The sequence below is a fragment of the Pyxicephalus adspersus genome, chromosome 12 (assembly GCF_032062135.1).
Source record: "Pyxicephalus adspersus chromosome 12, UCB_Pads_2.0, whole genome shotgun sequence".
Taxonomy (NCBI): domain Eukaryota; kingdom Metazoa; phylum Chordata; class Amphibia; order Anura; family Pyxicephalidae; genus Pyxicephalus; species Pyxicephalus adspersus.
Window position 1 is genome coordinate 37634344 of NC_092869.1, and position 13618 is coordinate 37647961.

General features: G+C 45.0%; 2 protein-coding genes across 2 annotated transcripts in view; one reads left to right on the forward strand and one right to left on the reverse strand.

The window, feature by feature from the left end:
• The window catches only part of GPR137C (G protein-coupled receptor 137C), a gene marked incomplete in the record, with an annotated part of 12175 nt that extends 3346 nt beyond the window's left edge, over nt 1-8829 (reverse strand). Inside the window, 4 exon segments of the mRNA XM_072427922.1 lie at nt 521-670; nt 1434-1650; nt 2536-2579; nt 8404-8829. Of these exon segments, the coding sequence (XP_072284023.1) occupies nt 521-670; nt 1434-1650; nt 2536-2579; nt 8404-8724 (732 nt within the window).
• Nucleotides 8830-9295: 466 nt separating this feature from the next.
• TXNDC16 (thioredoxin domain containing 16) overlaps nt 9296-13618 on the forward strand; it is a 44993-nt gene continuing 40670 nt past the window's right edge. The window contains exons 1-2 of the mRNA XM_072427860.1: nt 9296-9351; nt 10276-10356. The gene's annotated coding sequence lies outside the window, so the exon portion shown is untranslated. The remainder of the gene's footprint in view (nt 9352-10275; nt 10357-13618) is intronic.

The following is a 13618-nucleotide window of genomic DNA, read 5'->3' on the forward strand; positions in this document are numbered from 1 at the left end:
CAAACAAACAAACAAACTTTACCACCACCTAGCAGACAGGAACAGGCCAAGCATGAAACTATTTTTACTCTTACAAGTAGACCTTGTAAAAAGAAAAACATGAATTTAGATAATGGAGGACCCATTTACACCCCCCATACCCAAAGAGTCAGCCCAAAGACAGTGTGCAGCTCTTCACATATTGTGCATGCTATGGTTACAAAACTTGCTCCTCCTTGGTAGGGGAAGGGGGTATTTTCTTGCCAGTAATACTCCATCACACACTATTCACTTCCTGGGTGGGAAAAAAAGCTGCAGACGTATGTTGGCCCCTGTATTGTGACCCAATTAATCAGCCCAGGTGGTTACTGAAAAGTGCAGGGTGGTGCACCCAGCTAGAACGGGCTGGGGAGAATACCTCTCACACAGCATATTGCAGTTACTGTGACCAAGGACTAGCTAGGTTAAAAGATTTTTATTTTTGGGTTTAGATCTGCTACAAAACCTTGTGGACATGAGCATTATTGATGTTGGTACTCACATGATCAAATTCTCCGTTCCAGCTATAGCTGAAAGGGGTCGGCTTGTTGTCAGCCTGCATGGAAATCATCACCAGGTTGTACGAGGCCCTTAATATATACAGAATACTGATCAATATGCCAGTCACAACTGCTTGGTTTCCTGAGGTTCCCTAAACCAGAAACAAGAATAGGATTGGGTGAAACAAATTTCAGAATACACACACACACGGGGGAGGGGGGGGGGGGGGGGGGGGGGTGCGCAAGTGCTTGCAAAGTTAAGGGGACAGCACAGCTTCACATGAACTGAGCAATGAAGAGGTGCCAATGTTCACCTTTTTATATCACATTGAAAACATTTCACCTCTAACCCTTTGAGGTCATTATAAGAAAAGGTGGCAGGGGGGGTGTTGTGATTTTCATCAGGACAGAAAGATATAGACAACACCACTCACAAAAACCCTAAGTAGACGTGTTGTGCTGGATTCACAGTTTAGGATATGCATTGGACAGGGAGCTGGCAGCTGTTGCACACTCACGGGGCTCCATTACTGGAAAGACTATGACTTCCAGAAGAAATATTTTGCTCCTCTGTAAACTCATGTAACTCTTAATGAACAAGACAAACTCTGCAGTTGTTTCTTTTTGCATATCAAAGCACAGCTTGCTCCAGAAGTTAATGAATGCCTAGGCTCCATAAAGTTTCTTTTTTTGCTGTGTGTGTGATTAACTCACAGTGAGGATATTATACAGTAAATGACACCACGCTGCCTAATATATTGAGACAAATATCTATCCTAATTGCAATAAAATAATGTACCTGTTCTGACTTGCACACAAATTCAACTTAAGAACAAACTTACAGTCCGTCTCAAATGTAACCCAGGGACTACCTGTACATGAGTGTCCTGCATATCATACAGATCAGTGGCATACCTTTGATTCCAGGTAAACATATGCAGGGGACATGTTGGCTATCCTGCAGGTGTTGTTGATCAGAAAGATGGAACAAACTGCAAAAAGACATTCGCTGAATATGACCCGAATCATGGTGGTCCGTTGGTCATCTCCGTTATTGCCGATCATGATGCAGGACAAGTTTACTATCAAGAAGGCGAGGCCAATGATAAAAAAGCCAAAATGCAGGGAGATCCTGAAAGGAGAGAGAGACGTACTGAAGATCAGACAGCAGTTTTATAAAGGATTTGGGGGTGAGGTGTTTTTTACATTTCTATTCTTCTAGTCCCGAAATTTATACAGCTCTATATCATAGGGTAGGAAATCCAATTCTGCATTAAAGTGCCACTTACAGGTCTAATTTCTGCCCCCACTGGACCTTGGGAGGAGAAGCAGAAGACTGAAGAGTACCACTAACTTACTCCATGCAAATCAATAGCTAATTAGTTATTGTGCTGCTTCTGCCTTCCACTTTCATAGCTGCAAAATTAAACCCTCTTTATATTGAACAGTACAGTAGGGTTGGCAACAGCCATATTGCATCCCTGCCCTCCAGGCAAGAAGAAGCCCATACTTCTAGGCATGAAAACACCTTCCAGGCATGGAGGCTCTCTTCCAAGTAAAACCGCTGGGGGAAGAAAATATTCAGCTCCGACTAAGCTGCAAATCTCCTGACCTTTGGAAAGAAAGGCCAAGTATATACTCTGGATTCTGCTTGATGCAACTCCTTTCCAGTAAGAAAAGTTACATTTTCTGTTAGAGCAGAAAAATATTTCTAGCTCAAGCGAACTTTCAGTTTAAATCAGCTGAATATGTTCCAGATGCATCAAAAATATGGCATGTTAAGTTTTTTTTTTCTCTTTAGAGAACTAGGAGTATAAATGTCTGAGCCCAGGCAGCAAGCAACAGAGGAACCCTTGTTCTGCATGCAAAAAGGTCTCTCTGCAGAGGTCAGAAACCCACAGCATTGAGTGCTCTCCAATCAGTATGAGTTATATGTAAGACTGGTGGTGCGTTTTTTAAAAAAAAAAAGGTTAAAAAAAATAAAAATAAATAAATAATAATAAAAAAAAAAACTCACTCGCATCTGTTGAACTCCGGCGAACATCGAGCTTTAAAAATTACCTACAAAAAACGAAATAAAAAAAGTTAGCACATCACTAATAGCAGGTTTTGTTCTGACTTTATTTAAAAAAAAAATAATCACTATAGCACCCAGACATTTGTATTTTAGTAATAGATGTTAATAGGAGCCCAAGAAGCTTCCTAAATATCATGGATACACCAGCAGAGATCTAATATTTGCAGGCCATTTGCCTGTCCTCTTGGGGGTCCCCACCAACCTTAGCATGAGCCCTAATTTCCTTTTATTATGGAACTATTCAGAAAGGATGGAGAGAGGCTCTCATAACTTGTAATACAACATACAGACACCTCCTGGAGCCTCCAAGAAATAGACGACTGTCTGATGGGTAAACCATGCTGCAACTAATAAATTCCCAAGCATCCCATTTGGTTGATCAGACCCCTTAATAGCAAAGCATTACGTGCCAAACATGTTCAGTGTTCTCCCAGGCCTCTTTTAGCTGGGTGCACCACCCAGCTCAAAACACCGGTGCTGCCACCCGCCTACAGCTTCTTCCCACCAAGCCTAAAATTCTGGAGAGAAAAGCTTACCCAGGGTGCACTCCTGCAGGGGGAAGATGGCAAGGGAGTAAGGGTGCATACACATGTCCAATGGTTCTCGTCCGATAATTGGCTCAGGGTGCCGCTCCCTCGTTCTCCCCCTCCCCTCTCCATTGAGCTGTATGTACAGAACTCGTTCATGCATCGTGCAGTCCTTAGTTGTTGGAAAGGATCTTTAAAAAGCCTTTCCAATGACAATGATTGCACGTGTGTATGTAGCTTAAGGTAGGCGATGTACAGGAGGAGGGAGGCTATGAGCAAATGACAGGGTTTCCTAAAAGTGATCGTAGTTCCCCAACATTTAGGGGCATTAAAAGGGACTCATGGAAAAGGGCATAGGGGAGCAGAGAATGGATAGCGTTCCTTTTTCCATGGTATTATAGATAATCCTGAGATTCACCCAACCTTGCGGTGCAATATGTTCGGGTCTGCACTCCCATCACCCTGCTCAGTCTGAAAATGTGGAATCTAAAGTTCTATAGATTGCTTTAAGAAAAAGCCGTACGATTTCTAGAAGCACAGAATACAACTGGGTACTAAAGCTTTAAAGTAAAGAAAACAGACTGTTGACTAGGGAACATCCTATTGCCTCATAGAATCAGGAAGGAATTTTTCCCCTGTTGGAGCAAAATGAACCCGGGTTTTTTTGCCTTCCTCTGGATCAACTATTTCCATAAGGTTTTATATCTGGGATATGTTTATTTCTGTGGTGGGTGAACTTGATGGATATTATCATACTCTGGTCACCATTTCCTATTAGAGGGACGGCAGTGAAATCCATTCAACAAGGGAAATGGTTACTGAAAGCAGGAAGTTACAGATATAAATATATAACCCCCCCCGCCCCCATTTGTACTTAAATGCAATTACCTATCCCTCTGGGGTGTGCAATTAGGTTGTGCACACTTCCTGTCTTATGTAACACCAAAGCAGTTTACTATTGTGCATGCATCAGCTCAAAAAGTAGACATGGCTCCCATTGTCCTATGAAAGTTGGGTCTCTTGTCGCAATAAGAGGGCAGCAATAATTAAATTGATGAGAGTTCTGGCCAGTGATAATCTATCTAATGGTAAACCCCAGAGTGACAATTACGTTTTCCAAATACAAATGGGGGAAAAGAATAAGTATACAAGTACAGTTAAGGAGTTTCAGATTTGTGGTCAACCTTAACCTTCTACTACCAGACTTGACTGCACTCCCATTCGGCCGAATAGGAGCCGTTGTGTGCAAAGGTGTGCAGGAAATGGATTATTGGTTGTGTCATTCCTATGGCCATACAACAAAACAGTTTTCAAACTCTGCAACAAACAGCGGAATAGTTGGGGGGGGCGAATTGGAGCGGCCTATAGTTTTCAACCAAAAATTTGAAAGGGGTCTTAAGCTTTCAAAAGCTATTTCTATGTTAAAATAAAATAGGATCAAAAGTGCACACACACATATGTCGTCCCATGGTTTACCAATGAAGAATATTATTGGGAAGAATATTACAAATGTTTAACCAATCGATCAGGGTATCTGCCGATTAGGTGCAAGAAAAACAAAATGTGACAAACTAAGGACCACCATAAACTGAGCTGACATTCTAAAACTAAAAAACATCATCAGCTCAGTCACCCGACAGCTTTACAGAAAAACAAAGATCATATGACCGGCGCTGCTAGAGCAGACCGCATTTAAATAACAAAGAAGGGTCAGACGGTCGCTGCAGTCTTCAAGCTTTTTCTTTGGCACAGTTCATTATCCAAACAATCACTGAGAGTCACACGCCGGTCCCAAAAAATCTGAGATAACTGACATGTATCACGTCTGCTAAACTGCAGACGGCACCCAATCAAAATAAATTTCCATGAAGTTAGCAATAATTTAATTGGTTTATTGTTGCTTTGGTATAATGCAAAAGATGCATTAATAAAACATAGGAAGTTGTTATGCATTAGGAGTGTAGAGCTAGGAGTCTGATTACCCCAAATAGAAAACAATTCAGCCCCTTTAAAAGGAACAGAAAAGCACGACAGACAAAAGCCAGGACCAATGCATAAAAAACAATATGGATCAAAGAGGCGATGCAGCAGCTACCATCGCAGGCTTCAGCTTTTGCAAATATCAAAGCTCCCCAATGCAGAGTGAGGATCATGGAGCACCCACAAGAGTTAACCAGCAATGTCATTAATGCTACACAATGACATGGCTTTCAAGAACAGATCAATGAGCTGATCTCATCCTTCTTACTCAGCAGGGAGCCAGTGCGCCCCCTTCAGGTCAAACAATGAATCAGCAGAGTGATGTCACCTCTTCGCTGCACAAACAAAAACTTGCTGGGAGAGAAAGAATAAAGAGATCAATAAATCCATATCTGTCTTTACTCAGCGGGGAGCCTCGGATCCCTACACCGGTCATAAGGAGAGGAATAATAATTATAATAGTCATGGAGGCCATTGTTTCACAAAGGATAAAAAAGCCTCTGCCTAGAAATACAAATATTGATTTTGCAGCAAGAAAAAAATATTGCTGCAAATACAGAAAAAAGAAAAATTCCCAGTGCCAACCATTGGTAATGATGAAAGAAGCTGTATCAGGTACAATGTTTACAAATGTTCAGGACTGGCACATGACTTGATGCACATGAAAGGAACATTCACCAAGACAAGAGATTTGCCTTCACTTCCTGTTTTATTGACAACAGGAAATTATATATCGAAGGGAAATCCCCTTTCACAAGTAGTCACTTGTTTTTTAGATTTGCCCTCACTTTCATTAGGACAATTTATGAGTGAATCTCTCCAATAAGACAGCTAGAAAAGCACGCCAGAGGTTCTGTTCTCTCACCACCCGATTAGAAAAAAAAACGATTTAGGTTATAGAAGTGATACCGCTAAGAACTAATCTGCCATACAGGTTTATATCATGGTAATGGGAGCCATGGTACCCTACTTGATGACAAAGTGTGCCCCCTATGGATAAGGAGAGGAACAACAAACCCAGCAGGTCATAGAAGACCATTGCCCCAATCTGAAGGCAAGCAAGTGCCCTGCCTGTGGGTAAATAAGAGCAAGACCCCTAAGCAAGGTTATAGGTGGTAATCTTTGTGCCATGTTGACTTTGCCAACATAGCTTCATGCACTGGCACACTTTGCACCTGCCCCTGCGTCATTTTAGATCCACAAGTGTGGCAACTCTGGATATGGAGAAGAATGACACCCATGCCTGGTTATAGAAGCCCCTGGTATAGCCAAACAAGTACACCCCCTGTACAGTGGTGGACATAGCCAACAGTGGGCACCTGGGCAGAACCAACTTGTGGTTCCCTGTTACCCGACAGTCTGGGGTCTTTGCACACCTCAATGCCTATCCCTGCCCTGGTAGATAAAATCCACACCCTTGGCAGGTCATGCTACCCCTGGCACCAAACTTTATGGCAAGTAAGTCTGCCCCCTGTGGCTAGAGAGAAAATGACACCCATGGCAGGTTATAGGAGCCCCTGGTAGCCAACATGATGCCATTCAATCACACCCTTGCCATACCAGGACATAGGAGCCCTCAATGCCAAGCAAGAGCATTCCCCACAGACGGAAAGGATCAAACAACTGGCAGTTCAAAGAAACCCCTGTTGCCTAATTTAGTAACACGTTAACCCCATTCCCCTGCAAAAAGAAGACCCACATCAGTTTATGGGCAAGGACAGCAGACGCACATTGCCCGCCATTGGCTCACCACCACCAAAAAAAAAAACAAAAAAACACAATGGGGTCCCAAGCCTGGAACCCACCGGCTGCAGAAAAAGACACTCCTGGGTGTGCAAAGGGTTAACTGGCCTACATGGATGGTACAGGACAACCTTTAAATTTGCCATTTCTAAACCCTCTTGGAACAAAATAAAGGACTTTGGCACCCAGACCGTTGCAGGGTGGCATCACCCCACGGCACAGACCCTGGTACGGCGACATTGCGGCACAAAGGGAAACCGAGGACAATAGCGGCCCTTTTATTTCCATGGAGGGAGTGCAAAAGTCTCCTACAGAGCTCCGTGTTTAACCAACAATCTGCCCTATCCATTAAAACAATAATGAGTTCTTTACCCGTGCAGGGCCGACCATTTGTTGAGTGGTGCCCAATGGAGATGAGGGTGCTGCAGATAGCATGTAATATCATGTTTACCAGCCTAGACGGATATAGGTGTAGCTGTAAGGGAATCAGGACAAGACTAAAGAAGCCCATTCATTATGATTGCAAACCAGTATGCCCCCTTTAGGTAACTGGAGGAATTACATCCCCCAGGAGGTCAGCATGAGCAAGCACATTAAGCTCCATGGTGTGCAAAGCAAATGATGTCACCTATTTCCGCACAGAGAGAGAAATCATACAACTTACCTGCATGACACAACAACAGCATGTTTTTATTGTGAAAGAGTGTTAGTGTGCCTCCTGCAGGCCAAAGGGTGGAATAACACCCTAGACACAAAGCAATGTGATGTTTATCTATTGACAAAAGCAGGGAAAAAAAAAAAAAAGTATACAAAGCAACCATTTATAAAATGCAATGTACACAGCTATGCAAAAAACTAGCAGCTGCAGAAAAGGAAACTGTTTGGGAAGGGAGAGGGGGGGGTTGATAAAAGATGACATTAATGATAGCACCCATTGATGATACAACAACTTGGATAATATAAATAGGAAATATGCCCCTTGCAGGTAAGAGAAACTACATGCAACCTGAAGGAGAAAAGAGAACTACCCCCTCCTTCCCGGCATAGTAAGGAACTGCAGGAAGCAGGTGAAAGCACACCCCCTGCAGGTCAGAAGGTGAACTACCACCAATAACCTCAATGGGGTGATGGTATCCATTACACAAAGTACAACTAAGGGCAAATTCAGACTTCATAGGACAAGCATTAGCCTCCAGGTGGAATAAGGAACTGCAGCATAATTGAAGTCAACAACAATTCAAGCAAAAAGTAAAGCAACAGCAGATTTATATTACATCTAAGACGCCCCCTGCAGAAATGGCAACTTTTAGTATGAATGCGATTAGAACGCCCCCTGCTGGTAAGAAGTGGAACAGCACACTTTTTTTACATTAAGATGGTTAGCAAGACCCCTAGTGGTAGTGGGATGAATTGGACTTTCTTTCTTTACTATGAAGGGGATCGATGCGGAATCTCCCCTAGGGGTGAGAAAGTAAACTGCACCTTTATCCTTTTCTCAATTCGATGGAGATGCACCACGCCCCCTACAGGCAAAAAGTGGAAGTACAGCAGAACTCACCTGGGAGTAGTAGAGGTTGAGCAGACACAGGGTGAAGAACTGCAGACAGATGGGGGCGCAGTAGAGCAGCCAGTGTGGGAAAGGCTGCAGCTCATTGGCTTGGGCACAGTTGGTCAGGTAGAAGGAGAACAGGACGGTCCTGCAGGCAGACCAGAGCAGACACAGGAAGAGCAGCAAGCTCTGGTAGCTGAGCCTCTTCTGCCTGTAGTGCAGCAGCAGCCAGAGCTGCACATAGGCGACCACGAAAAACAGCGAGCAAAAGCCCGTGGTGAACACGGTCAGCCCCAGCTCCACCGGCCAGGAGATGGTAGTAGCTGTCATTGTGTCATGTCCCCCTGTGCCCCCCGCGCTCGCCTCCTCTGCAGTTCAAAACAACTCCACTGGAAGACATCAGCTGAGCCCCCGACCATTTGAGGCACTCCGCAAGCCAAGCTATTGGCCGCCTGTAGTCCAGCCCAACTGCCTCATTGGGCACTCCTCCCGTCACTTTCCCCAGCAAGGCCCGGCCCTCTCAGCGCGTGGAAAATACCGTAACCCGATTGGACGGGCATGTCCCCGCCCCGTGGCAGGGTTTAATGTGGATGGTTCTCTCAAATGCCCGTCACTTCTTTGTCTCTGCTCGTTCGCCGCCCCCCTTCTAAGCGCTTATTGGACAGCTACGGTGGTGGAGGGGAGGAGCTATGGCCGGTGCTGGGTGTCAATCAGCGATTAGGGAATCCGAGGCACCATTGGCTAAAATCTGTTCCGCCCAAATAAAAGTAGATTTGTGATTGGATATGCTAGACGCCTGTCACTTCTTTGTCTGGCTCGGATACCGCCTTCTCATCAGAGCTGATTGGACAGCTGAGATACAGAGGGGCGGGGCTGTGACAGCTGTCAGCCTGGTAGTCAGTGGTAGTCAGTGGTACCCCAGCTGGAGGAGGATGAGGTATGATAAGTACACATGAGGTAGGTGCAGCATTATATCTCTCCATGGTGTCACTAAGAGGCCCTATGGCTAATGCATTGCCTTTGTCTTCTATGGCTTTGGGCAGCTTGCTGGGGGTCCAGCATTTCCTTTCACTTCCTGTCCCATTTGCAGGTGTCACCAGAACAGGAAGTGAGGGGAAATCCCTTCATTAGGACCCAAGCAGCTGTAAAAACATCAGTAAAGTGGAGTGTATGGCTTAACCATTGAAAGCAAAAGAGCCGGGCTAAGCCGTAGGCACCAATGACGGCTGCCTTAGGTGCTTGGGCAAGTGGCGGGTGCAGGATGGCACAACGTAAACGATTTCCTGCTGCAAAGTAATCTACAGGCAGGGGCGGGCATAGGGATGCAAAGTGTGCCACTGCACAAGGGCCCTGGACCCCCTCAGCCAACAGAGGGCCATGGGCATTGGCGTATGCTTAATCTGTAGTCACAGCCAGAGAACTAAACACAAGGGTGGCTACAACTGGGCTCAATGCAACCCTACAAGGCATTGTAGCCACCCAAAAAAATGACAAGGTTTTCCATCCAGCCTCCTGTATTGGTCAGTGAGACTGACCATCACAATAAAGGGACCAATAGGGTAGCTTAGAAAGTGTGAGGGGCGGGCCAAGTTACAACTCAGATGCTTGTATCTACTTCCCTTCTACCAGTTGCTAAAGGTAATTTTTTATAATCTGTTATTATTGTTGGGTTGTATATGTGATCCCAGGGCCCGTCTTAAGGTAGGGAAAACGGGGCATTAGCCCTCCTTCTGCAGGGGTGCAGGGAGATGGAATGGGGGCCCTGCTTAATATTTGCCCAATTTTGTCTCAAACCCTTCCCTTGTTTATATGTAATAAATACCCCCCTTCCTCCACCAATCACATCTGTTTTACATTTTCTTTTCCTCTTTCTATTTCCAGGCATTTAAATGGAGTTACATGACGCAGCCATTCCGGGAAGTCACAGATCTCAGCCTAGCCCTCTGCGTGTTACAGGCATAGGTAAGGTTTGCCGAGGGTAAAGTACAGAGCCGAGTATAGGAAATGACAGCAGATAACAGAACCGAATACTCTGTCTGTGACCCTTGTCCGGCTGTTGTCTATTTCCTGTTATCCTTCACACTGTCTATTTATAAAGCAGTGAATCTGACATTCACCAAACATAGCACCAACATATTACGCAGCACTGTACAAAAAAATAGGGGTTGCAAATCACAGACAGTGACACAGGAGGAGCGGAGGACCCTGCCCCAAAGAGCTAACAATCTAAGAGGCTCCTTCACTCTCTTGTACTCCGGCACCTTTGGAGAATCAATTGCTGCCATTAAAAACAAATGGCCCTCGAAGATTCACTGCTTTATAAATAGACCTTAAGGTGAACTCTACTCATTTAATATATGTATTGTATAAGTGAATACACATGTATCCTGCCAGAAATGCAGCAAGCTTTTACGTTTCTGAGCTCTCCGCCGCATTACTTCAATCTGTGTTATCTTGTGGAGAGATTGGCACGAGGTAGCCGGCCTAGGGGAGGAAAAAAAGTACAAATCCGTCCCTATACAGGCAATGATGGGTACCTATAATAATCAATATATCTACATGTTCAGAGGAATGACGAGCGAGCAGCAACCTGCCTAAGGCTATGTCGGATAATCCTTGCCAGAGATGGACTGTCCTGCTTGTCTCGGGTAAGAATCTGACATGTGTTCAGTGGTTGTCCAACATTGTTCATCAATCCTCCACAGCAGATCCATGAATGATGATCGGGAATGATTGTTATGCAAGTTATTAGAGGAGAGCACAGCAGGGTGCTGCTTGCTTGTTTCACCCCCTTCCCCTCTGCGTGTAGATGTATTATACGTACCCATCATTGCTTGTACAGGGTAAAGCTACCTGGTACTGGTACTGTACTTACTGTAGTGTTCAGACAGGTGCCCCAGCAAATCAAGGGTGCAGAATGGCACGATATGAAACTTTTACTTCTGAAAAATAGTCACCAGCCAGGAATGGGACCTGGACTCCCTCAGCCAACAGGGGTCCCCATGGGGCAGAGGTGGCTGTTTTTTTTTTTTTTGGCCCCAAGTTAGGTTTTACTAATGTTGATAGAGTACAACATATATATCATAGCCTTTGTCCCCTAAACTGTTCAGGCTTCAGGGCTATCCATGGGGTTTGGCGTATGCTTCAACTGTAGTCCCAGCCAGAAAGGTGGGGACGGACCAGTGATCCTGGGAACCTACATGTAGCTTCTCCTGGTGCAGCTCCAGTATGAACTGGAGTGGCAGTGAGCAGTGCAGTACCGCAGACAGCTGTTCACTGTACCTGCCGAAACCGTGCAGTTGGAAGGTCTAAGTCTGCCCTCTAGTGGCCGTGTCACCCTAGGACACCATCTGGGTGGCCTCTTCAGAAATCCTGCCCTGTGCCTATAGCTGGCATAGCCATTGCTATACCAGGTCAGAAGGACGGCTCTTCCATGGACACGCAGCCCATCATTAAAATCACATTAGCAAGCATATATGGTAAAACAAAACTCTCACACACTGGACCTCCTTGTTTCACTCAAGGAGAAAAAAAAATTTGGAGCAGGACATTCCTTCAATATAAAGACGGCATAGAATTGGATGCCGTGCTGACATGGATTTGCTTAATGTATGCAATGCAATGTGAATTCCGATAATATTTCCAGTTACCCCATTGCGTTTTCTGGAATTATAAACAACAACGGTCATTAGTAGGCTGACGTTTAACCATCAGGCGGATCAGTCGATGATGTCATGAGATGCTCCTAGTAACGTTTGATTGGACTATTGTGAACAATGGTCCTGGACAACCACAATCTATTGTCTCTTCGGAGCTCTAAAGCAGCAGTAAAATGCATGGGGTGGGCTTTTTGCACATGGCACACACCTACCTCATTCTCTGCTATCATACAATGAGAACGCATGCAATATTTTGTCACTGCTGTGTCCCCTGCCATCAGCTTACCCACTGCACATTTTCCCAGAAAGGGGTAGCAAATGACAGACAGATACAGACAAGTGATACAGGAGGAGAGGACCCTGCCCAGAAGAGCTTACAATCTAGGAGGTGGGGGAAGCATCAGACAATAGGAGGGGGATATAGTCTTCCTCACCCACCATTCTATATCCCCCCTCTTGTTGACAGGTAGGCAAGTTTGAAAAGATGGCCTTCAAGTTCTCTTTTAAATGAGCAGAGCATAGGAGCAAGCCGAAAAGGACGAGGAAGACCATTCCAGAGAGTCGGGCAGCTCTAGAAAAGTTTTGGAGCCATACGTGTGATGAGGTTATGAGTGAGGAAGTCAGTAGTAGATCACTGGAGAAAGGAAAAGAGAGCGGCTGGGGGAGTATTTTTTTTTAGGGGGACAAGAATTGTGGAGGGATTTGAAGGCAAAGCACAGGAGATTGTTTTTTATTCTCAGGTGAAATGGAAGCCAATGATGAGAACTACAAAGAGATGCAGACGAAGAGGAGCGGTGGGAAGGATGGATGAGTCTGGCTGCAGCATTCATAATAGATTGTAGAGTAGAGAGTCAGGTTAGTGTTATACCAGAGAGGAGGAGGTTACAGTAGTCCAGACAAGAGATGATAAGAACGTGTACAATGAGTTTGGTTTTACCTTGCGGTTGTTGTGTCAACCACAGTTCAACCTCAACCACACTCAAAGTCTGTGTCATGTGGTTAAGTGCAGTTGTGATTGAGGTTTGCTACAGTTCAATGGTTTCAGGAAGTTCATGTAAAAAAAAAAAGGAAGCAACCACTTTAATCCGCTTTCCAACCGTTGTGAGCTGTGATTGAAGGTAATTGCATTTAAGTCAATTGAAGCGGCTGGCCACTTAAGGGAGGCTTTTTAGCTCCACTGCAGCTGCCTGCAACCATATGCACGGAGTGCTGTTGAGCCTATAGCAGACTGATGCAGTCGAACACCGGTCTGAAATTAGACCGACAGTGAGGCCCAGTGGCCTGCTGTTGGCTCAACTTCAGTCTGAGCCTCCCCTATTCAAGTGAATGGGATCAGTTCGGACCCCTTTTTCTGTTCATGTAGCTGCAGCTTGCAGCTCTTGTTACCCCATGGTATGGGTTGACTCTTCCAGCTGCACAGCAACAGTTTGTTGTGCTCCTGTGAGCTGTCAGCCGCATGGATTGACACCGCATGTCCAAAATCTTCCTTAGTGTTCTACACTGCAAAATACTATTGCTATCATCATTATATTGATGGTAACAGTGTTTATGGTACAAAAAACTTT